Source organism: Galendromus occidentalis, unplaced genomic scaffold (genome assembly GCF_000255335.2).
Source record: "Galendromus occidentalis unplaced genomic scaffold, Mocc_1.1 scf7180000076872, whole genome shotgun sequence".
NCBI lineage: Eukaryota > Metazoa > Arthropoda > Arachnida > Mesostigmata > Phytoseiidae > Galendromus > Galendromus occidentalis.
This window is the reverse complement of record NW_003804861.1, coordinates 39,984-63,889: the sequence shown is the minus strand read 5'-3', so window position 1 is coordinate 63,889 and position 23,906 is coordinate 39,984. Positions and strand designations below refer to the sequence as shown.

General features: G+C 51.3%; 5 protein-coding genes across 5 annotated transcripts in view; 2 read left to right on the top strand and 3 right to left on the bottom strand.

Annotated features, from left to right (window-relative positions):
- LOC100907701 (lachesin) overlaps positions 1 to 709 on the bottom strand; it is a 22,400-nt gene extending 21,691 nt beyond the window's left edge. The window contains exon 1 of the mRNA XM_018638313.2: positions 454 to 709. Coding sequence (XP_018493829.2) covers positions 454 to 562 — 109 coding nt within the window. The 5' untranslated portion in view covers positions 563 to 709. The remainder of the gene's footprint in view (positions 1 to 453) is intronic.
- A 6,795-nt stretch (positions 710 to 7,504) lies between these two features.
- LOC100906400 (serpin B6) lies at positions 7,505 to 9,730 on the top strand. The gene is made up of 8 exons (XM_003740296.2): positions 7,505 to 7,582; positions 7,674 to 7,800; positions 7,912 to 8,041; positions 8,149 to 8,240; positions 8,315 to 8,471; positions 8,654 to 8,849; positions 8,942 to 9,356; positions 9,496 to 9,730. Exons 2-8 carry the CDS (start codon positions 7,744 to 7,746, stop codon positions 9,682 to 9,684), a joined length of 1,236 nt encoding a protein of 411 aa, XP_003740344.1. The 5' UTR covers positions 7,505 to 7,582; positions 7,674 to 7,743; the 3' UTR covers positions 9,685 to 9,730.
- Positions 9,731 to 10,753: 1,023 nt separating this feature from the next.
- Positions 10,754 to 12,351, bottom strand: LOC100907556 (serine/threonine-protein phosphatase PP1-beta). Its single transcript, XM_003740303.3, has 5 exons — positions 12,268 to 12,351; positions 12,012 to 12,180; positions 11,644 to 11,876; positions 11,369 to 11,546; positions 10,754 to 11,239 (listed from the first exon to the last, which is right to left on the bottom strand). Exons 1-5 carry the CDS (start codon positions 12,301 to 12,303, stop codon positions 10,965 to 10,967), a joined length of 891 nt encoding a protein of 296 aa, XP_003740351.2. The 5' UTR covers positions 12,304 to 12,351; the 3' UTR covers positions 10,754 to 10,964.
- A 1,123-nt stretch (positions 12,352 to 13,474) lies between these two features.
- On the top strand, positions 13,475 to 16,774 carry Rpn2 (Regulatory particle non-ATPase 2). Its single transcript, XM_018638317.1, has 2 exons — positions 13,475 to 14,438; positions 14,581 to 16,774. The coding sequence occupies exons 1-2, from the start codon at positions 13,586 to 13,588 to the stop codon at positions 16,629 to 16,631; spliced, it is 2,904 nt and encodes a 967-aa protein (XP_018493833.1). The 5' UTR covers positions 13,475 to 13,585; the 3' UTR covers positions 16,632 to 16,774.
- Positions 16,775 to 17,808: 1,034 nt separating this feature from the next.
- Positions 17,809 to 18,682, bottom strand: LOC100907412 (uncharacterized). The gene is made up of 5 exons (XM_003740302.1): positions 18,621 to 18,682; positions 18,494 to 18,521; positions 18,224 to 18,315; positions 17,990 to 18,075; positions 17,809 to 17,896 (listed from the first exon to the last, which is right to left on the bottom strand). Exons 1-5 carry the CDS (start codon positions 18,648 to 18,650, stop codon positions 17,809 to 17,811), a joined length of 324 nt encoding a protein of 107 aa, XP_003740350.1. The 5' UTR covers positions 18,651 to 18,682.
- Positions 18,683 to 23,906: the final 5,224 nt, after the last annotated feature.

Below are 23,906 nucleotides of genomic sequence, written 5' to 3'. Positions count from 1 at the left end.
AGCGAGAGCAAGCCCGCTCATCTGTCGAGCGGCTACAGGGGAAGTGACCAGAACTGCCCCCTCGCGATTCCGAATAATCTGACCGCCGAGTATAGGTATGTAGGCGGCCTGATTATTAGCGAGACGTGATGTGGGGTTTTCAAAACCCGGGTCGACCTACAAATCCCGCGCTATCTCGTCTAAATCGCGAGGGTCAGTTCGAATACTTTCCTTGTTTGCGTGCATGAGAGAGACATTCAGCCATCGAAAACATCTCGGCCTGGATTCTTACTCATTTTGGAGCATGTCAATGGTGGTTTAGACGCCGGGAATGATTTGACTTGCCCCCTCGGAACCGCGGGTAAGAACCGAGAAAACCAGTCGGCTCCGGATCCGAGAGAATCGGCCGAAACCCGCGGTTCCAGAACCTCGGGTAGGAACCGCTGGAAGCCCTACATGTGACGCTTCACCTACCGTCATCAATCTGTTGACCTTCTGTGTGAATCACCGAAACCAGCAGGGTAAGCAACAACAACGACAACAAGGTCGAGAATTCGGACGTCCAGGCAGGAGGATGCACCATATTGAAGGTTTGGGAGCAGATTTATGATTCCGGGCAATTAAGAGTCACTTTTCAGTCTGAAAGCTCGTCGCGGTGTCGAGATTCTCCGTCCACTGACATGTTGACAACAATCCTCAAGTTTGGCAAGTGTTGCCGGCGCCCGCGTAACTCGTGTAACAAAAGAGGCCAGCCGAAGGGAGTCTTGAGACTCGTCCACGTTCGTCCTGTGACTCCTCCCGTTGGCGCACGCGCACTTGAGACCACGCCTCCCCCCGCAAAAGAACGACGTGCGAGATCTCAGGAGGCGGATTGAAGACTGCCAGCGTGGACTCCATGTGCTCCTGAGCTGGGTGGGGTGGAGAGAGCAGGATCGAGAAGGGAAACCAAGGTCAGTCGAGGACGCATCAGGGCAGAAGCCGACGACGGAGAATCGATCCAAAACTCGATATGATTCGATCGCGAGAAGCCCGAGGGAAAACCAGAGAGGAGGGATACCGGAAAGCGATGACCAATCGAATACCTTCGAGGGACTGCTACCGACGCAAGGCCTTGCACGGCTCCTCGAATTAGAAAACTCGAAGGGCTCTGGACAAATACGAGATATTCTCCGTTGCGTACAACACGAATAGACGTCGGAAGTTTGGCGTTTCTCACTGCTCGCTGGGACTGTTGGGCAGCCGGCAAGTTCCCATGCATCGCCTCCGAGGGAAATAGTGGGAATTTTCACATCCTTTTGTTTTTCTCCTGTCTTGAACAAGGGAGGAAGACAGCGCTGGAAAGAGAGTCACGCCAAGCTGCCATTAAAGAACGCTTAAGAAAGAATTTTGAGGGTGAGGTGCAACGGTGAGGCGCGATCAAATCTCTCGGAACTAAATGAACACCGGAAACATCGAAAATCATTTTCGATCCGTCTCTCGCGCACCTCGAGATGAGATCGATCAGGTCATCGGATCTTAAAAATCCCTTCCAAGGTCTCATTAGCATCATCCAGAGTATGTGCTGCGATAGAAACTCATTTTGTGTAGGGCCTGGGGTACACCGAAAATTCTCTTGCTCTTCGTCGGAATCAGTCGGCTCCATGCCTCTTTTACAATTCAATCACAAGGTTTATACCGAGGAGAACATATGGAAAATGTTCGTTCATATTGCTTTCATCATTTGCATGAAAACATTCACGAAAACTTCTTCGCAAGAGCCCAATCTCCTACTTTCAGCCAAGTTATCTGAAAAATTGTTCGGGAGGGTCTATGAGACGAATGCCTTGGCTTCCGCTTGTTGAGTCCATTATTCAAATACACATATGTATGTATGTGTATATTCGTTAATATTCATATTAGTATCTTAAGTATTATCGATGTTTGAGCCTTCAATCATGCTGAGGGATATCCGACGAGGAGTTCTCACCGAGCGCCGTCAGGACGGATTCCTCGAGGACGTCGTCCTTGAATCTTTCTTCGTCCATCCCTGTTCCATAGATCGCTTTCAGAGCAGACGCGGAACACTCCTCCCTCGAAGCCGAAACCCAGTGTACAAAGACAGTAAATTTCGGGAGACTTCTCGGTACAGCCAATGCACCTACGGTTTTGATCAACTGCCAGGAGAAACTCGTCACATCGACGTTACGCTATGCGGATTTTCGAGTGACCTATGCTGGAGCCCAATCGAATGCCCACCTCGAACGCTTCGGCGTAGACTAGCGGACGCTCTTCCGAATCGACGCCTCCTGCGTACGAAATGGCGAAATTTTTCCATGCCGACTCGAATTCCGAGTCGCATCCACTCGTATTGACGACCGGCGCTCTGGAAAATCGGGAAAAGTGCTCGGAGCCTAGTGATTCCGCTGCAAGAAAGCTCCTCAGGGAGAAATAGGGCAATGATCATCGGTCGCTCCAGTCGATCCCTCCCGGGACACGTTGAGCGGATTCCCAATGAAGTTCCTGGGGGGTCACTCACTGCTCCTGTAGAACACCGAATTCCTCTCTCGAAATGACGCCATTTCTAGTCTGCGGACAGAACCAAGTCGTCCGCACCATTCCAGACCCTCTGTCGACTCCGATCGAACGGATGATGCCAGGTGAGAATTCCAAGCAAGGTCGGCCTTTTACATCACCCAGTGTCACGAAAAACGGCAATATCCCGGTCTCATTCACGTGTTTGGTAGCCACATCCGCGAGTTCACTCAGAGGAAGCTCCCTCCGTCCCGAAAAGACGATTCGCAACCAGTTATTATTGAGATTCTTCTTTAGACTGTGACACTTGTGGAACGGAAATGACGAAGAAACCCCGAAAATCTGGGACATGATCTCCGACTGCTTTCGAATTTTTCCGAGAATGTTCTCTAATTGAAGGCCGGTTGCCGAGAAGAAATTGAACATCTGGAATCGCCACAACTTCAGGTAGTTGTCTCCCGAAGCTTTTCTGATCGCGAACAGTTTCCCCGCGAGGCTCATAGTGTCGTCGACAACGATTTCTCTGATGGCTACTGTGAATTTTGTCATCAGTGCGGGATCTTTCTCGAGAGATCCGGTGCTCCCGACGTAGAAACCGATGGCCGCCACGGCCAGGAATCCTAATACCGCTGTTGAATAGTTCACGAAGAAATCTATGTCATATTGCACGTAGCGGCACAACTCCTCCCTGAACGATCCCCGGGTTTCCCTACAGAAGGGTGACTGCTGTTGATTTGCGGGTAGATGAGCAACCGAGCTTTTGGAGCCTGATGTTTGAGTGCTTTCTTCGTTGTTCATTCTTTTAAGTGTGAGATCGACTTGGAATTTTGGAACCCTGATGTTCTTCGTGGGCGATCGGGGAGTTCGGTTCAAGCGCCCGTTCTGCCTGGAGATAGCTCCCGTGTTCCATGTCCAAGTCACGAGATGAGGGCCCGAAACTATTGTATTTGGTGGAGAAAGTTCCAGTACGTGACGTCTGAGATTCCTCTCCGTCTCATACCTGCCCCGGGCGACCCACTCGAGCGATTGATGTCCGATGTGATACTTTATGAGGAGCAGACGGGGGCCCACGTACAGAGTACGAAGGATGTGTGTATCCATTCTGCAAGGAGCCACTCGGAACGGGGTCGAATTCTTCCCTTCAAGCTGAATCAGGATCGATACTGGCATCTGGCAATGAATGGTTTGGGAGCAGTAGTTAATCTTAGAGGGGGGAGCGAGGGGGAACAGCGCCATCTAGCTCCATGGTCTTCATCATTCCCGAGATTTCATTGATGGGGAGCACGACAAGGGGTAGACTTGGGGATACAAGTTCTGATCGAGTCTCTCGACGGCATTCCATGGGTTTTCCGTCGAAGGTTCCGAAAGCTTCCTTTCACGGGACTCCCATCGACCGCGGAGGGAATTCTCATGAGTCCTCTAGAATGGAAATGTATCCGCAGAATACAGAGTTCAGGTCGAAACATGAAGAGGTTGGACTGTGGGCTCTTCTGGAAAATGTCGCGACTCCCGATATCCTGCGAGTTTTGAAGAGCCGTGCTTTCGATAATTCGGATGGTCGCGATCGTTCGCAGTATTTTGAAACTTTTAATTCTGTGGCAGGGTTGGAGCAAGCTCAGAGCATCTCGAGGCCGGTAGTTGCCTCAAAGCAGACATGAGAGCTCAGTTGATCATAAAGGTATGACGCTATCCGGGACTCGTCGGGTAGGCAAAGCTCGGATCATCTACCTAAGTAAGTCCAGGGTCCCGATGTCAGCTTGTTCACGGTCGCCGGGGAGGGCGGGAGCAGGCTGCCTCTGTTTTCTGCGGAAGCGGATACGATCAGGGTCACGATTTCCTGAAAAGCGTTCCCAAACTCCCGACGCGAGATATTCCAGGCCAAAATCACTGTGTCGCCACGCTCTGGACGGTAAGCAATTCTCAACTCAAGCCTAACGGGGTACATCCCCGAGGCCGAATGGATGCTTTATGAGAGACGGACCAAGTTATGGTTGCCCTCAGATGCGACGCTCGGACTCGCCCACGGGGCCGCTCACCTCAGGAGAAACGGAAAGAGGCCAATCGCCGCATCAGCTCAAAGTATATTAAGGTACATAATCACATCCCATCCTCGCATCGAGGAATCGAGCCCGAATCGAGTGATGAGGATCAAGTGAAGCATTCGACACAACTTCCACCATCGCTCGACGGCGGGCAAAATTACGACGGGGTATTCCAGTCCTCGCAGAGGGTCTTTATGGACCGCTTTGAGGACCGTCGTTTCAAAGGCTCTTCAAAAAGCCTGTCTATGCACAAAAGAACTGATGCTCACGGAAGGACAGAGTGCTCGCGCCGGAATTTTATTCCTCCGTCACGGAGGAGCTGTCACAAGCAGGAAAAGGCATCTAGAAAGATGATATGTACCGACACATGCTCCTCATGGCTGTTACGATTCGGAGCATCGATAGGGTCTCGAATTCTCTGATCGTTTCCTTCGTACGAGGTCCGGAATCCGGAATATGAATGAACTTCGTGCGAACATACAGATTCCGGAGAGAATCGCCTCCACGCATGGATGTGGCGCCCTCAAATGATTCGAAGAATCGCTAGAGTGAATGGATACGACGTATGGTTGGTGCGACGGACATCCGTATGAAGACTAATTGGCGGATCGAGTTGCAGAGAATTTGGGAGACTATTCTTACTCTATCAGCATTAGGAGGGGGACGAGGGAGTATCCCAGGGGTACTCTGTACCGATTGAGGTCTCGAGACCTCTATTCGAGTTCATTGTCGTCCAGATTGACCCTGAAAAATATTTCCGGGGCTGGCGCTGTTAAAAGTTGACGAGGAAACTCTGGAATGGACACTGAGTCTAAGAGCTGTAGAAAGATTTCTTCATATTCACCCATGGAAATGATCTCTTGCAGCGGGTCCACACCCCTCGCTGACGGGGCCGATGGGGTTCTTAATCGCCTAGTCCAGAAATGAGCATTTATGAGTCAAAAATCGTTTCGCTCGTAAGCGAGGCTCCATGATGGAAATTATCGCTTCCAGCTCGGAACTTCTTCTGGACTGACAATGAGCTGACTTCCGACGCCGATTACGCGAACACCGAGTGCTGACTTCTGAACCAATGCACTACTGCGACGGGATCCTCGCGAGACCCGCCTTCAGCTGCGGAGGAAGCCGCCGCTTCCCGGCTATCATCCTGTCCCAGTAAAAAGCCAAGTGTTCAGGTGCTAGAGGGAGACGCACTCTCAATGAATCAAACCCACTCGATATATCGGGAGACTAGAAGAAGTCGTCTTCGATATGATGGGCCAGCTTCGGACAGCGGGGCTCCTCACTGAGCGGAGCAGCATCCTTTGATTGGCTCCTTCCCCGCATTTTCCGTGTCCGCGATGGAGATGCGCAAGCTCTGGGATTCCGCACAGTCGACCCTATCGCTCAAAATCGATCTCCACCAATGCAACCGAAAATTGATCGTGAACCGAATACGGAATGCCAATCGCCGGAGCGATGCCTCAGCACTCGCAGCGCGGGTTTGAGAGGATATGACTTGGTTTCCCGCGAGGATATGGAAAGTTCCGCTGAGCATCTTGAGTCCATCTCGATATCGCTGGCCGCGGAAGAAGTCCACAGCGAATTCGCGTTCCGTGGACGAAAGAAAATCCTCTCCCTCCTTGATACTCTCCCGAGGTCTCGAGCTAGCCTGAAATGGAATTTTGGGACGACCTTTCGGTGCCTCCGGCAACTCTTAATTCTGAGTAATTTCCGGGAACTTCTTGGAGTCGAGGGACTGCCTATCGATGGGAATCACGGTTTTGGTGAATCACCCCGAAAACCGCGAATTCAAGCTAATTTTTTCGACTTCTATTGCACTTCAATAACGCTGATGATCGATCAGGCGGCGTTCTCTTCAAAGCATAAGACCGATCGCACTTCAAACGAGCACTCAGTCAGTCGCTGTGCTACGTGAATTCGCGTAGCTGGTTTCCATCAGAACTTTCTGTGGATCGGAAGCAAGTGTCTACTGATGACGCCTGAGTATGTTCGCCCGATCGGGCACCCTTGTTCATTATTCGGAGTTCTCCCGCATAAAATCCATCGGAGTCTTGGTAGTCAACGGGATCGGACTACAGGCCATGTCGCGATTCCTACGAAGGGGTGGAATCGCTGAGACGATCAGGTAAACCTCAAATCACCTCGACATCGGACGGGGCTCGGTCCTGTGGCTTTGCGACGGACCAAGAGAGTGTCTGATTCCCGTTCAGTCGGATTGAGCAGGTAGAAGGCATCTATGACAACTTCGTGTTCGCCTACGCCCAATAAAACCTGCATGAATGACGATTAATCGTGATTCGTGACTTTTCCGTGCTTCGAGTGGACCTTCGACTGAGCTTGGTTCCGCTCGATCAGAAAAACTTATTTCGGAGAGCCCAAAGTCTGATGTCCCGCTTGAAAATTTCCCGGAAGCTCCGGAACGCCAAGCATGAATGAGCGGAGATCGAGATGTCGAGCGATACCGGAATACTCAGCAAGGTCTCCTCGATCTCGAGTATTCTTCCGTATCTCTAGGTCCCAGATAAGGCGGGACAGCGGTCATGCTTCAAGTGGATTGATCAAGCTGCCCTTTTGGGCTGGACGAGCAACCACCCTTTCAAGCAGGTGCGATCTTGAAGCCCGACGCCATATTAGAGGCCTTCCTGAAATTACTAGGCGTCAGATGCTTCCTCGGATCTCGGGATTCTCCCCCACGAGAGTCTTCGCTAGATGTGGCCCTGCTTATGAGAGCACCGAAATTCGGCAGACTCGAATCAAAAGGGTTATCCCAGAGCGAAGCGCTGATCGAGAGAGGACGGTCCTTACTCGCTCCTGAGACGGCGCCTATGGTCAATGGGAATCTATGAAACGTCACCGTGCGGCATCGACACCGTGTTCTTCGATTCCGCCAACTTCCTCTTCCCTCTGCACTCCCTCCCATGCTTCCCTCTCCCTAGTTCTGGTATCACCGAGCTAATGCTCTCGATTTCAGAATCTGCCGGTCGATTGTTCCTCGAGGCGGCAAGCAGCGCTGGATATTCCAGAACGAACCGCGAGGATTCGCTAGGGTACGCGGCCAGCATCTGGACGGAGAGGTGGGCTTCATTCAGGTACATGAAGGAAAGCTTGCCAGGTCTGAATTCGCGAGGATTATTCCAGGGAACCCTACCGTTGGGCTCGGAAGATTTCCGTTTCCTTCCCAGGAATCAATTGCGACTGCGTTCCCGAGATGAAGAGTCTCTTATTGTTTCTGATGGCGGGGACCGCGACAGCGCAAGTAGACATTGTGAGTGATTTGTTTATGCCACAGTATCGGGCTCGTCGACCCTCCGATTCATGGTCTGATCATTGAACAATAGCCTAAGATTGCTCAACAAATCATGGGTCTTTGCCGAAGATAAATAATGCGATCGGTGAGTTCAGCATACGGATGCTCAATAGAACCGCAGAAGGAGGAGGAAGGAACACAGTTTTCTCCGCATACAGCGTCTCGACAGCCCTCGGCATGTGCCTCCTGGGATCTAAAGGTCCGGTTTCCTTAGCGATTCCATCCGCTCGTGGCACGTATTCTGGATCTCTGAATCTCCGACCGCATCAAACTCTTCACGGAATTATTCTTGTCGGTGGTTTCCAGGCGAAACATTCCTCAACATGAAAGAAAATCTTGGACTCGCTGATGCTAATATAAGCGATATTGAAGACGGATTCAGCGATAGCGTGACCGAAGTAGGCTCGAAACCTTTTCCGTTATTCTCGACCTGTACACAGCAGGAAAAAGGCTCACAACATGCTCTCCACAGCTGACGCCGTTCGCGCAACCCGACGAAGGGCTCAAGGGCTTCGTTCTCAGCGCAGCGAATCAACTTTTCGTTGACGAGTCTTTCTCCTTGAGTAAGAGCTATCGTCAACGCATGCGGAATATTTTCCACGCCAATGCAACCCCGGTGAATTTCACTCGTGAGTACAATCGCTTTGCTGACCGGTAGGTATTGCTTAGGTGCTCGATTCTAGATCATTGAAGCCTTGGAGCGGGTGAACTCTCTCCACGCCCCGTCAGCTTTGATGAGGACGGTGATGATTTTGTTGCGAAGACACTGCTTCCAGCCCCTTATGCCGGCCCGGACATTCTCCATTCACAGATCGAGGGCCCGAGGTGCAGGAGGAAATTAATTCGTTCGTATCGAACAAAACACACAAACTCATCCCCAAACTCCTCGATGAGCCGCTGCCTTCAACCACCGTGATGGCTCTAGTGAACGCGCTCTACTTCAAGGGAACCTGGAAGAAGAAAATGGAAGAGCGACCGTCTCCAAAACGATTCAACGCATTCCCAGGGTTAGCGTACCACGAGGCGGGCGTGTGTCCATGCAAGTTTTTCGAGACTGACGCGTCGACAGCAGATAAGGCGCTAATTTCCTTAATTGCAGTGGCTCCAACCAAACAGCGAATTGGATTGGTTTGACCAAAAGTTTCAAACATGCCGCGTCAGAACAACTGAATGCACAATTCGTGGAAGTCCCCTACGCCTCCCGTCAGAATTCTCCGGTACGGACGTCGATGTTGTTCATCGTTCCCGACGAATCACTGAACGGAAAATTCGTGGACTGGCTCAAGGACGATAACTTCACGTGGTCGAATATAGACGCCACTATCCGATCCATGAAGAGGAAGAAAGTGGATCTGACTTTCCCGAAGTTCTCTCTTGAATCGGAGTTTTCTCTCAAGAACATGCTGACCGATCTAGGAATGGACATACCATTCACGGCGCGCGCGAATTTCTCGAAAATGGCCGAGAAGTCCGCGGGAAACCTTCACCTGAGTGAGGTCCTGCATAAAGCAAAGGTTCGTGGTGTTACTCCGGGAACTGAGTGTCACGGGGGCGTGATGGCTTTCCGTTCCTTGAGAAAATCCCAAGTCCCGATCGCGGGGAAAAAACTCTTCAGCACTGTGGAGCAAAACAATTCCTCGCAAACAATTTCAGATCGAAGTCGATGAATTCGGAACAGAAGCCGCTGCGGCAAGTACGGCGACGATAATGCTCATGAGCATGCCGATGCCCGTCATTCCGGAAGTTCGCCTGAGAATCGATCGTTCGTTCGTGGCCATGATCATCCTACGACAAGAAGAGAGCTTCGTCCCACTATTCACCGCAGTCGTCGATCAACTTTGAGCGTTTGCGGGAATGATTTGATAAAAACACGCGCTGTTCCTGCCCCTCTCGAGTTTCTCGCTTAGATTCATACGAGCCTGACGCCCGTCATCGATGTTCAATCGCCTTCATTCGATCTGTGGTGTCATATGCTATCCAATGACGCCAATCATGAGCCCGTCCATATCCGAAGCCGACCGAATACCGGAAACCGAAATCATTGGGGCATCCAGAAAGTCTCCGAGACTCCGAAACTTCGAAATAGGGGACATAGGAGCCGTCCGATGTCGTGTGACCTTCTCGCTTCTCGTAAACATGCCTCCGTTCGTCACAGCCACGTGCGAATACCGAGAACTACTCGGAAAAGGCGCAAAAATGATTCTATAATGCTCTCGGGGTAATGTCCGTTTTTCCGGATCCTGACTTCATGGAGGACTGTGCAAGCGAGGTCGGAGCATCCACGTCGGTCTCCACCTAGAAGCAGATATCGGTAGGAATGCACGGATAAATGACATCACCCAGAGAAGGAGTCCGATATGACTGTCAGCGAGTAACACGGGCCAGCGTTGGAGTCACTCTGCGACGGAAGAGTTCTCCCGGGACCGAGAGGTTCACGACCGAATTTCCGCCCCGAAGAACGAGGAGGTGAGCGGAGGCCAGATAACTGAGCAGTGGTCAATCCGGTCGGAAATCTTCTGGCGCAGAGACAGGCAGAAGACTCGGATTCTGCAACGAGTCCTGGCTAATCACTCGATACGTTTTGCGAATAATGATCAATGTTTGTTTGGGCTAGCAAAACTCGTTTACTTCGGGTCAGAAATCTCCCGTATCTCGATCTATCCAGTCGACCTTATATGACTGATTGCTCTCTCGCTGTAGCTATCCTTATTAGGTCACGAAAGGTGCCCGAGGCAGGGACTGACCTCAGCTCTGCTAGAATGGATGTAGACTCGTGTTGCGATTTATTTGGAGAATTCGGACAAACGAATCGATCCGTAATAAGTATTGATTATGGGCTGATTGAAACATCACGCTCGCAATTCGCGAAAACCTTCAGAAGTAGTTTTGAGATGAGGTGCGAGATGGAGTGTCGGTTCGCTTCAAGAGTTCTTCGCCAATTTCTTCTTCCGAGCTCGGAGTATTTTCAATCGACAGCAGAGGTTCTCGTCAACATTCTGAAAGCGACAGAGAAATGCATGACGACAATTCTCGGATCGAGATGACTCGAGATCGATTCCCAAGAAAGGGAGGAGCCTAAAAGTTTCTCGGGTCGCTGCGAATGAATTCTACGCGGGATGTCTTCAAGCTTTCCCGGTCACGTGTGGAACGCCGAGACACGCTGCGTCCAACCATGGTTCGTTATGAGGAGGATGCCCTGATCGACGTGAACCCCCGTACGAGGTCATTACCATGAAGGCACCGGCGTTGTCGAAATATCCGCAATAGTTCGGAGCTGAGAATAGCGTTATGAGTTTCCTCTTGCAGAAGAACTCGTAGCCATCTTCGACGACTTGATGAGCTCGACAAACTAGATCCATATCTTGTTTTGTGAGAAAATCTTCGACGATATTAGCACCTGAGGAAAGAGTTCCCTCCGCTCTAATTCTGAGGCTGATCGGAGGACTGCCCCGTTATCCCCAATGGGGATTATCGCGTCTCAGCATTCACCCTCCTCCAAGGGAGGGTGAACTTTCATGACTTTTACCGAAGACAACAGATACTCCGCGATCATTATCGGCCCATCCCATGATATCTTTCTCAGGATCCGACCACAGCAGATCGCACAGCAAACCCGCATCGGGTACTTCAGCAGGTCTTTTCAGCTTCCGGATTTGTTCCAAGCTGGCAAGTTCTGGTGACAGACCACCATGGCAGCAGAAGATCTGTTCGGAGCGTCCAATCGATCATTATTCGAGGAAGCAGAGTCGCGGGAGGTTCGAAGATGTCTTTCAATCTCGAAGATCTCGCTCGTCTTCTCACTTTTTCATCGATCACCGCAGCCACTGGAAGCCACTGGAACGTGTAGGTGAACGTGTTCCACAGCTTTACGCTGTACTGACGATTGCATTCGTCGTAAAATCCGTACAGTCGCGATATGCTCGACGCTTCGTGATTTCCGCGAAGGAGGTGAAGCTTATCTGGATATTTAATTTTGTACGCGAACAGCAAGGTGATTGTTTCTATGCTGTGCTTGCCCCGATCGACGTAGTCACCTGGAATCGATGCTTCCGTAGAATTTGGACTGCTCGCCGCTGAGAGCAGCGGGTGGTCGACAGGTATCGGCAGAATGGAGATCATGTAATTTCTCCGAGCGGAGTACCCATGGATAGAGTCATCTCGATTCTCACCCAAGAAGAGGTACTGGCTCTCTGGCGGGAAGCCTCCGATTGTGAAAATTTGCAGAAGATCATGGAATTGACCGTGAACGTCGCCGCATATCTGGATCGGGGCCTTGAGTTCCAGAAGCATGGGCTCTTTTCTGAGAACCTCCTCCGTAGCTTGACATAGGGCGTCGAGCTGCGTTGCATCGAAGGATGTATTTTGTGGCCTGACATTCAGGATTACAGATAGCATGAAAGCGGAACTTGCTCGAAAAATCGATACCTCAGACTCCGTAAACTGTACGCCCTTTCCGGGCATGGTGTCTTTAACCGCCAGAAGCTGCTCGATCAAGTGATCGACGTTAGCCCTATCGAACGAGGACCCATCCTCATCGCTTCGTCGTTTGTGAGCCATGGAGCCTCGAAAACTCAACCCATCACCCATGGGTAATCTCGTAATTCGTAATCTGGTCGCATAGCTTTTTCTCATTCACTTATTCGAGAAAATCGTGTGAATTGATGTCGGAGCAGCGCTCGGAAGCTGACCGCCATCGCAATCCAGAGGTACCTCTCCCTATGTAGAGGCCTCCAGATTCCTCGGATGTATGTTCTCGTGTCTGGCTCGGAGCGAGGGCTCCCACGATTTCCTGAGCTCGCCGAGGATCCTTATCGTATGATACCGTAAGAGAAACACATGCATCCACCAGACAAGGCTCCTGCGGAATCAGATGAGACCTCGCAGATGATAAAATATCGATATGACGTGTGACGAGCGCTCATGTGAGCCCCGAGCCTGAGGGTCACCAGAGAGTTGACAGAGCCATTCTCAGACGCCGGAGCTCTCTCCACCCACAGTTTCACAGATTCTTTCATTCTTCGAGGCTGCCGTCTCGGCTCCTTCGGAGCGGCTTCCCGCCCCGATGGACATCTGGAATTCAGGCGCGCATGAGAATCTCGGGGGAGTCGTTTCCCCTCTCATTTGGAATAATGATGGACTTCGACGGAATCTTGGAGACCCCAGGGTAATTTTTTCGAAGTAGAAAACCCTCCGGAGGGTATGACTGGAAGCTGATGTGACCAGAGGGAGCCTATCCGCATTCGGATTGGAATTCGCTCAAATCCCACTTCCTACCTTCGTGGACTTCATCCGCGAAAATTTCGAATGCTTAACATTGTCAAGTGTTCGGTGGGGATCACCGCGAAGAGGAGGATCTGCAGCTTTATTTGCAAACACACGTGCGTGAACCGGCGGATAGGAACAGATCCGACTCTCCCTGCTTTCTGTTCACAAGGGGTTTTCCCCCGGAGTCCGGATCTCGGGTGAGAAGATCGAGCGACGATAAACTAGTTTTTGAAAGGGATATTTCCCCCGCTCGGTGTTCCGTGGACGACACCGCATTGGAGGAAATTCGAAGGCTCCGATCCCGCAAAGAGCCGCTTCCATGACATTTGTTCGTCTGCTCTGACGGGACTACTGCCCTGTCAATGATACAGTAGATTTTTGTTTGTGCCGGACCGACGACTGGTGTCTGGCTCAGATTGACACGGAATTCAGTGCTATCAGTGATATTCAGCATCGAAGAAACAAAGTTCGAGTTGAAATGGTAGCGGGCACCTTACCCCTGACCTCCGCTCAGGGAATCATCTCCCTGCTGGACGAAAATCAGACGGAACTGAAGATCTTCGCTCTTCGAAAACTCGATCATATCGTCGATGAATTCTGGGCTGAAATTTCGGAGGCGATCGAAAAAATTGAGATTCTCTATGAAGACCAGCAGTTTCCCGACCGGAAATTGGCGGCCCTTGTCGCCTCGAAAGTGTACTATCACCTGGGATCCTTCAAAGATTCCTTGGAGTTCGCTCTACATGCAGGGGATCTGTTTGACATAAACTCATCGAGTGAATTCGTGCAAACAATCGTGTCCAAAGCGATCGACGACTACATCAGTATGCGACAGGCCGTTTTTAGCCAGGTCGCGAAGAAGGACCTCACCATCAACGCGCAATTGGAAGCGATCGTCGATCGAATGTTCGACCGGTGCTTCGAACACGGCCAGTACAGACAAGCGATCGGAATTGCGCTCGAAACTCGGCGAATGGACATGTTCGAGAAGGCCATCAGGCAATCGGACGACATGGTGAAACTGCTGCAATACAGTCTGCGTATTGCGATGACCCTAACCCAGAACCGATCCTTCCGAGACGAGATTCTCCGAGTTCTTATAACTTTGTACCAAGATCTGGAAACCCCCGACTACGTCAACATGATCCAGTGCCTGATATCGCTCGACGACGCTGCCTTCTCCGCCGAGATCCTGGAGAAACTGGTTCGTGGCTCGAAAGAGAATCAGCTGATGGCCTACCAAATTAGCTTCGATCTCTACGAGTCCGCTATCCAGCAGTTCCTACTCAGGGTGATCGACTCCTTGCGCGAGATAGTCGGCCCGAAAACAGGTCAGTTCTTTGGAGCCTTTCGAGTTGAATTACCAATATAAGCACAAAATCGAGAATGGACTTCCATGACGTCGTTAGGCCTCCCAACCTGACGTCATACTTTCTGGCCTACCTACTCATTCCAGAAAAATTCGATCCACAGAAACCCCGGCTGTCGCCGAAGGCAGCGAGGACAAACCCAAGCTGAAACCAGGCGAAATCCAGAAGACCGGTGATGAGCAAGTGGACAAACTCATCCGGATACTGTCCGGAGAGCTTACGATCGAGCTCCATCTCCAATTTCTGATTCGTTCGAATCACTCTGATCTCCTGATCCTGAAACAAACGAAAGAAGCCGTTCGGAACAGCGTATGTCACACTGCGACTGTGATCGCAAATTCTCTGATGCACTGCGGAACTACTTCCGACACGTTCCTCCGAGACAATCTCGACTGGCTCGCGCGGGCCACCAACTGGGCCAAGTTCACCGCGGTCTCGTCTCTCGGAGTGATCCACAAAGGACACGAGAAGGAGTCCCTCCAGCTCATGGGGCCCTATCTTCCAAAGGAGAACACAACCTCGTCGGGCTACACGGAGGGCGGAGGACTCTACGCCCTCGGCTTGATCCATGCGCATCACGGCGGAGCGATTATCGATTATCTCATGAACCAACTGAAAGACGCTCCGAACGAGGTCATTCGTCACGGCGGATGTCTCGGACTCGGTCTCGCGGCCATGTGCACCCATCGCCAAGACGTCTACGAGCAGCTGAAATTCAATTTGTACCAGGACGATGCGGTCTCCGGAGAGGCGGCTGGTATCGCGATGGGTCTCGTGATGTTGGGTTCAGGAAACAGCCAAGTCATCGATGACATGGTCGCCTACGCCAAGGAGACTCAACACGAGAAAATTCTCCGTGGTCTCGCCGTCGGCATCGCTTTCCTCGTGTTCGGATGCATGGAGGGAGCCGACGCCCTCATCGACACACTCGCCAGCGATAAAGATCCCCTACTGAGGAGATCGGCCATGCACACGATCGCGATGGCGTACTGTGGCTCGGAGAACAACGCGTCGATTAAGAAACTGCTCCATTTCGCAGTGTCCGATGTTAACGACGACGTGCGCCGAGCGGCGGTTGAAGCTCTCGGATTTCTCCTGATCCGGACACCGGAGCAATGTCCGAGTGTGGTCTCCCTCCTGTCGGAGAGCTATAACCCGAACGTCCGATACGGATCTGCGATGGCTCTCGGAATTTCCTGCGCGGGAACCGGCAACAAGGAAGCTCTCGCACTTCTCGAGCCGATGACAAACGACCCGGTCAACTTCGTGCGTCAAGGTGCCCTGGTAGCCACAGCTCTCGTCCTCCTCCAGCAGAGCGAAGCTGTCTGCCCGAAGATGAAGGAGATCCGCGCCTTCTACCAGAAAGTCATCACGGACAAACACGAGGACGTCATGGCCAAGTTCGGAGCCATTCTCGCCCAGGGCATCATCGACGCGGGAGGCCGTAACGTGACCGCGGGTTTGCTCTCGCGAACCGGGCACGTGAACTATCCCGGTGTCGTCGGTATGTTGGGCTTCACCCAGTTCTGGTACTGGTTCCCGATGAGCCATTTCCTGTCTCTAGCCTTTACACCGTCGTGCGTGATCGGATTGAACTCGCAGCTAGCGATGCCGAGACTGGAGTACCGCTCGAACGTGAAGCCATCGACTTACGCCTACCCGCCTGCTCTGGAAGAGAAGAAGGAAAAAGAGAGGGAGAAGGTCACTACCGCCGTGCTCTCGATCACAGCGAAATTCGCCGCCAAGAAAAAACAGAAAGAAAAGGAAAAGGAAGAGGAAAAAATGGAAGTGGAAGAAACTCCCGCAGTGAAGGCCGAGGTCAAGGCGAAGGAAGAGCCCGAACTCCCGAAGCCCGAAACCAAGAAGGACGAAGTCGAAGCGAAAAAAGAAGAGGAGAAGAAGCCCGAACCAAATTTCGAGATTCTCAGCAATCCTGCGCGAGTCGTTCGGCCTCAATTGAAAGTCATCCAAATGCACGAAGCTCCGAGATACCGGCCGGTGAAGGACATTTCAATAGGAGGCATCATTCTCATGCAGGATACGCAGGCGGAAGTGAAGGAAGAACTCGTGGAGCCGGTCAGTGCCGGCGGTTTGTCCGTCACACAAGACGAACAAGAGCCCGAGCCTCCGGAGCCATTCGAGTATGACGAGTGATTAGGAGAAGCTCTTCGTACAGAAGACCATCCTTCGATCTAGCCTCGGAGCACGAGAGAAATATACGCGGATATTTAAGACTATAAACTTCTCTACCACAATTTAAGGGAGATCGCAAATAAAACTGGTTTTCATAAACGAGATGGATAAGTTATCTTGCTTTCCCTTCGAAGCGAATTATCCGTGGAAAAATGAGGGCGGATCATCTCACAATCAGAGTGCTCGATGTCGAGAGCAGGAGCACTTATGATCTGGATTAAATGGCATCTGATGGCGCAGACCCCTTTATAAGGACCCAATCGACGCTCCCTAATTTTACTCCCGGGATCATTTCCCTACGAACTGGATCAACCGACCGCTGGAAATTGAGCCGCTCGATGCCAATTCGTCCGCTTTTCTCGTCCCGGCCGGACGAAAGTCCAATCATTCGCGGCAGCTGAGAACCACTTCGTCTTCCACCTATCACCCCAATGTCGAGCGGAGTCAAATCGAGTATCGTGGAAGATTAGGAAGCAAACCCTTTTTCGAATAGGCATTCTCGACAGAATCGTTGCGAACGACTGCCCTGTTCGCCTGCTGAGTATTCGTAATTATTCAATCATTGAGGACACGACGGCTCCCGTAGGTTTCCGCAACTTCATTGATCGAAAGGCATTCGTCTCGGGGTAGTAAACCATTGAGCCTTAATTATTACGGATGCGAGTTAGACGCACGCACTGTTTGTGCTCCTACAACTGCTTGCCGGGCCTTGCAAGCTGAGGTATCGTCGAAGAAACGAAGGAGCGAGCCCGCAATGATTCTGAATTCCGTCGTCTGTTTCTATCTGTTCTTGAGGACGGGCGGCCATATCTCGGAGGCTCGGGCTTCACTCCGTCGAGGACTGGAATATAACATGGAATATAATATTCGGAGTCATTGTGTATGCGTATCGCTAAATAATGTTTCTTCCTCCCGCGGAGACACTCGATGAAGAATTGTTTTTTCTCGAAGAGTCTTTACCTGGGTAGAACATGGGGTCAGGGTCCATGTCGAATCTTGAAACCGAGAACAGATCCATCCAGTCGGCCCCGTGGAGCGGAATCGATTCGTCATATTGGATCTCTTCATCTGGAAGTTATCGGAAGCATCAGCGGTCGGCATCGCGAGGGAATATTCGTATCGAGATTCGAATCCGAACTTAACCGAAAGGATTCTCGTCACTGTCCCTCGGTGAGCCTTGATCGTGATTTTTCATGACCGAGGACGAGAAAGGTCGATCCCAAGCGCTGAGGAGATGAGCCTCCGGTAATTTTCCGCAAGTTCAGAGAGTAGAGGAGAATAAGATCGGAGCGTTGTTGGCTATGAATCGAAAAACCTACTTCAGCCGATCCCTAGATGGCTTTCTGGAATCTCCCGAGGAATCCTTGGGAGGTCGATTAGATCCTGGAGGGTCGATTAGAACTGTCTGGAAATTGGAGCACTTTGACCATTTCTTCTTCTCCGAATCCCTCCTCAGACCTCGAGCCGAATTGATACTGTGGCTCGCGGTCCTTTTGACGCGAGACGAGCGGCATTTCTGAGCTCAGTTCTCGACAGATGTCCTCACAATTCACCTGGATCTGTTCCTCCCCATTCTCGGCACAAAGTTGGGTCATGCTGGTCAAGAGCGCTGCACATTGTTGGAGGGAGCATCCTTGAGCGTGACCTGAGTGCGAGAATTCAAAAGCCCGAGATAACATTCCGCTGACTTGCGTTGTCCTCATGATACCGTTTCGGAACAACCTATTCCGGTTTAAGACATGAGAGAAGAATCAAGGGGAAATTCTTGTGAATCTCCATCCCGCTCAATGGCTGAGATCCCAGTCCCGATCGGTTCCACGAACCTTGATCGACGATGATCCCAAGCTTTACCTGCGTGCGAAGTAAGTTGATCATTGAAAAATACGTGGGAACGTTCGAATTTTCGCTCAATCTCAAGGATAAATTTGCAAACTCAGACGCAGGACTTACAAGGAGCACAATAGCAACGTAGAAGGCCATTGTGGCAGACGTTGCTCCACTACCGACAAAACGCGGATAGATCTCGAATTCAAGCCCTTTTCTCGGTCAAGCAGGAGGGACCTCGGAATACGTGGGTCTCTAAGAATTGATTCTGGGAATCGTGAGCCACGAAAATTGCTTCTGTCACTGTAAATGTCCATCGAGTGATTTATAGTCTATGGTGATGATCTTGACGAAATCAGGAAAATAATGAGTTTGGTCCTTCGTCGACTCTGATCATCTGGGGACTTCCGCTCCCTTTTGGACTAGGCTGCGAATCAGCTTCATCGGAAGAACGAATAGATACCGGCTGAAGATTCGGAGCTCGACTGAAACGGAATGACGGCAAGGCTTCTGAGACGAGCTCATCGGATTGAGAACTCCGAATCTTCTTTAAAAATCGAGCCCATATTACGTCCATCCCGTGTCCTCCTCCACCCGCCGATTTCGAGATGGTCCGTGCCATTCCGGGGATTCATAAACATAGATCCCTCTGCGTTCCGACCTCCGCTGGAAAGTTTCATGATAGCCGGACATCAGCATCCGATCGAGCTCTATGAGCTCGCTCAGCCACTTTCTCGTTCGATCAAAGGAAATGATTGTTGGGGAGGCAGCGTTGACCTGGGCGAGCTAATTCAATTAGTCCGATCACGACTCCATCTCAAGATGACTTTGAGTGATTATCGATCAACAGCTCCTCATCCTCAGCTGTTTATAAGATGCTGAGAGGATAACATTTGGTTCCGTTGAGTCATGTGGCACTACTGGACGATAATCGCGGTGGGTGGCGTGGCCTTTAATTCGTGATGTCCTGGTTGCGGCTGGAGTCGCAACTGAGTTCTTTTAATTTTTCTCTTCCAGTTGACTTGCTCTTCGCTGGTGGCGAAAGGTAAAACGTCCGGAAGTCGAGTTGACAAGTCCGGAATAAGCGCTCCGCGAGCATCAGGCTCGGGAAGATGAAGTAGGGTTGGAAGTGAGCCTCATAACCCTATCTTCTTGAACTTGTTCAAATTTCCAGCGCAGTACAAACTCGATCACAACTGCGCGGTTAATCGGCAGATCGCGCTGAACAAGGCTGCCCTCCCGGTGCCTGACGCAGGAATCCAGTTCGTTCCTGATTGCAGCCCGAGCGGAATCGATTACTATCCCCTGCAGTGTCTCGCATGGGATTTCTGCGCTTGCAGTTCCGCCGAAGGGCGTATGCTCACCAACTGGACGCGAGGACTAAAAGGCTGTGACTGTCTCGTAGCTCAAGACAAGGCTAGACAAGGTGCGACTTTCGATCTCTTTGAGGAGTGAGCTCAATCTAGCTCCTCGGACGGGGAGCTAACTCATTCCCCTATCGGTGTCGGGAATCATGCGATTTCAAGGTGGAGTGACCTAAGAACTCCTCTCAGTCGGCAGCTTTGTACCGCAATGCGACTCAGTGGATCGCTTCACGGAGCTGCAATGCAATGAGCAGAATGGGCGGTGGGTCGATTTCGGTATTTCACTAGATACTTCTTCCCCTCGGTCAGGAAGGAATATTCGCCCATAGAGGAAAGAGAAGAGAAACACCCATGACGCATGAGATTTCGTATCGGCAGATGCTGGCGAGTCGACCCGCAGACTGGATTGGTCATTCGACAGAAGAAACGCTTTCCCACGCACCATGGTCTCCCCCCGCCCCCAGCTGCTGCTCCGAAACCTCATGATCTCGCAGACTTGCTCAGGAAACGCGAGATCGCCAACCACAATCGGTAATTTGCAGAAGGCCTAGAGATGAAATAAAGGGAAGCTCCCCGGATCCTTCCTCTATTCTCGATTCCTATCGCTGTTCTAGAATCGAGCCTCTCAGAGTCGAACCGGTCAGGGTTGCGCCCGCAAGAGTCGAGCCTGCCAGGGTCGAACCAGCCAGAATAGAGACTGGAAAAGTCGAACCTGTCAGATTCGAGCCGGCCGGCGTCGAACCTGCCAGGTCGGAAATTGTCAGAATCGAACCCCCGAGAGTCGAATCGGTCAGACACGAGCCCGTCAAGGTGGAACCTGTCAGGATCGAAGCAGGCGGGCTGGAGCCTGGAAGATCGGAGTTCGCGCGTCCGGAACTCGTCCGGAACGAGCCAAATGAAGGCCAAAGGGAGACGATGTCACCAATTGAGATGTACAGGCCCTCAGTGCACGTGATCCTGTCGAATGGGACTGTGGTGGGAACGGCGATCCCGGTGAATGGAACCCTCGTGATCCTCAGGGAAGGAGGTAAGCAGGCTTGAGTATCGGAAAAGCCCACCCTCGTTGCGAGTTCCCTGAAACATTTTCAATCAGAATGCCATTCGCCGCGAATTGCTGTCGGGACGTCGAGTCCGAGGGAATGACTGAATTATCCTGATTCAGATCTGGAAAAATTCGTGGATTCCCGAGCTGGAAAGTGCGTTTCTCCACGGGATATCGAACAATCGTCGTTGCGTGTGCCCCAAGAGCTCAATGTTGTGGCCACGGAGAGAGTAGAATAAACTTTATATCTCACCTCATATGCCTCTATCCTTGCTACATCAATGCTCCATCGATTCCCTTAAAGATGCAGTGCCGGGCTCTCGAATTTCTAGCCTAACGAGTTTCATTCCTGCCTTTATTCCCCTCGGTATATTATTATTTGGCAGAGATATTCATCCAGTGTTCATTCTCTGCCGGAACAAGGCTTGAGTTCGACCGGAAAGACACAAATTTTCGAGAAATATTTCCAACAGCGACGGATTGGATTCCGATGACTACCTCCGTAGCTCTTCGCAGTAGCTCAGCGCAGAGACGCGTGTTCGATGAGGAGAGATTGCAGGGAAGGCGGCACCGATGGCTACGGTCACAATATTAGTATACAGACCTATGTGTGATACATTCGATTCACGGATTTGAAGTGGTGAAAACCGTAGTACACAGTGCAGCCGCAGTCTCCGCAGATTCGGATGGTTTTTTTCTTCAATCAATTTTTCCCGCTTGTCGAGCGAAAATATCAGAACCTAATATCCATTCTGAGGAGCGAAGACGAGCCGACAAGGATGAACAAAATCTAGTGCTGGAAGCCCTCCTCAGAGCCTATTACGTCAGCTGCGATCGAAACGGTGTGAGAAAAGACGTCCATGCACCGCTCGCTTACTAGACTGTGGAATGTGGATTCGAGGCGAAACAAAAGCCACATAGAAACGCAATTAGTCCAGGTCGACTTCCGTAGACAAGCTCCGTCAGAAGCTATGGGATCGCTCTTTCGCGAGCAAATGGTCGGTCAGAATAAACTTCTAGAGAGCTAGCTTCAGACCGCGGAAGCAGTACCTGCTCAGCAGCAGTGCGGTCCCCGTTCGTTCTCGCTCTGATCGTGCTATCGTCTTTCGGGCAGGAACTTCCTCAGGCTTTTCTCTTCCCCTTCCTCGAAGTCAACGTCTCGCATGGGACTCGGAATAGGAATTTAAATATCATATATCGCATCTGCTCCGATATCCTCCTCAGCTCAACGAGGCCATTGGAGACTTCAGTATCCGACTTCTGAAGAAAAATTTGGGATACGACGCCAACGTCAACTCGATATTTTCGGCATCCAGCATCTCATCTGCGCTGGGCATGTGCCTCCTCGGAGCTCAAGGTAGGTGCCGTCGCCGCCATTCCTTTATCCCTTGCCAGATGGATTCTAATATCAGTCCGTGGACCACCCCGTGAATCTTCGAGTTTTCCCTAGGTGAAACCCAGAAGCAACCCCTGGGTTTCGATGAGATTTCCGTTGAAGACATCAAAAGAGGCTACGAGCAGAGCTCGAGTTCGGTACGGCCAAGCATCACATCCCACATCCCACCCTTCGCTGCGCGCAATAAATTACCGAATTCTAGCTCAAGCAGTGCGTACGTGTAGACGCCGATCCAGTTTGTGAAATGATCATTTCTAGATATCGGTCAAGACCGGCGCGGAATCCAGGGACGGGTACATTATATCGCAAGCGAATCGCGAACAAGTCGCAGCCTCCAAGCGGGGACTTCCTAGTGAAAGACATCTGAAGTGGAAGACATCTTCGACTCTCGATGGATTCCGGTAAATATCGGGATTCCCCTCGCAAAGAACCTCACCATCGATATTGCTCCAAATCTACTAATAAACGAAGAGGTCTCTCGACACAAAGTAATTTCGGTAAGGTAGCCATCGTGAGAGGTTTTCTCCGCAGGCGTGAAACGAGCGACCCGGGAAGCGATAAATGAATTCGTGGCGCGACATACAAATGACCTGATCCGCAAGATGCTCGTCGAGCCCCTCGAGTCGAGCACAATATTGGCTCTCGTGAATGCTTTCTATTTCAGAGGGGTCTGGCAAAAACAAATGAAGAAGGTGAACCTTTCCCCCTTATTTCGGAGGTCCAGCCAGGTGAGTGTCGCTCGGCCGACCGGCAGAGCAACCTCCTTTTCTCCTTCGCTCAGTCGAAGGACCCTCATCCCTCTGGGGAGGGTTCAAGCAAGGATTTCGGTTTTTGCATCCCTGAGCGAAATATTCGACTTTGGACATCGGAATGCTATCTGAGGTTCTTAATCTACCTTCAGCGGCGGCGGCGAACCCCAGTGGATGAACTCGACAAACTCATACAGGAGCAGCCAGTCCGACGAGCTCGAATCCACCCCCATCGAAATTCCTTTTGTCGGTAACCCTAACTCCTCGAATTCGACCTCGATGGTCATCATTCTGCCTGGAGGAGAGCACAAAACATGTCGGAATGGATCGAGTCTCATGTTACTTGGACGAAAATCGAAGAATCCATTCAGGATCTCGAGTCGGAACCGGTAGAGCTCACCATGCCACAGTTTCGGGTCGAAACTGTTTTCGATCTCGGCTCGACGCTCGCGGGTCTCTGTATGCCTCTCGCGTTTGCGACCGATGCGGGATTCGGCAATATCCACAGTGATCAAGTCCAGGGAAGAGGTGTGCGAATTTCAAAGATTGTCCACAAAGCCACGGTACGAGTCGTCATCACTGGAATCTGGGTTTGCAGCCCGATTTCTCGCGTTTCGATACCAATCTAATTATTGTTCATGCCTTGGCGTTGGGAGACTCCTAGGGGTGAAAAGAATATGTCTCCATTCCAGATAACTATCGACGAGAAGGGAACCGATTCAGCGGCAGCGACTGCCGCCGCTGTTAGATTGATTAGCGCCGCGAATGCGCCGTCGAAGACGATAATAATCGATCGACCCTCCTTGTGCCTCATCGTTCCGGAAGAGAACAGGAGCAGACTTCCCTTATATACGTCAATCG

What these genes read in the sequence shown, in the direction of transcription:
- LOC100907412 (XM_003740302.1), bottom strand. Translation starts at nt 18,650, where the DNA reads ATGGCCTTCTACGTTGCTATTGTGCTCCTT. An exon ending in ACGTTGCTATTGTGCTCCTT is followed by an intron (nt 18,522 to 18,620) that starts GTAAGTCCTGCG and finishes CTTCGCACGCAG; the next exon opens with GTAAAGCTTGGGATCATCGT. An exon ending in TGGGATCATCGTCGATCAAG is followed by an intron (nt 18,316 to 18,493) that starts GTTCGTGGAACC and finishes TCTCGCACTCAG; the next exon opens with GTCACGCTCAAGGATGCTCC.
- LOC100906400 (XM_003740296.2), top strand. Translation starts at nt 7,744, where the DNA reads ATGAAGAGTCTCTTATTGTTTCTGATGGCGGGGACCGCGACAGCGCAA. An exon ending in TCAGCGATAGCGTGACCGAA is followed by an intron (nt 8,241 to 8,314) that starts GTAGGCTCGAAA and finishes TGCTCTCCACAG; the next exon opens with CTGACGCCGTTCGCGCAACC. An exon ending in CGATTCAACGCATTCCCAGG is followed by an intron (nt 8,850 to 8,941) that starts GTTAGCGTACCA and finishes CCTTAATTGCAG; the next exon opens with TGGCTCCAACCAAACAGCGA.
- Rpn2 (XM_018638317.1), top strand. Translation starts at nt 13,586, where the DNA reads ATGGTAGCGGGCACCTTACCCCTGACCTCCGCTCAGGGAATCATCTCC. An exon ending in GATAGTCGGCCCGAAAACAG is followed by an intron (nt 14,439 to 14,580) that starts GTCAGTTCTTTG and finishes TTCGATCCACAG; the next exon opens with AAACCCCGGCTGTCGCCGAA.
- LOC100907556 (XM_003740303.3), bottom strand. Translation starts at nt 12,303, where the DNA reads ATGCCCGGAAAGGGCGTACAGTTTACGGAGTCTGAG. An exon ending in GAGCCAGTACCTCTTCTTGG is followed by an intron (nt 11,877 to 12,011) that starts GTGAGAATCGAG and finishes CATCGATTCCAG; the next exon opens with GTGACTACGTCGATCGGGGC. An exon ending in CGGAGTATCTGTTGTCTTCG is followed by an intron (nt 11,240 to 11,368) that starts GTAAAAGTCATG and finishes CTCTTTCCTCAG; the next exon opens with GTGCTAATATCGTCGAAGAT.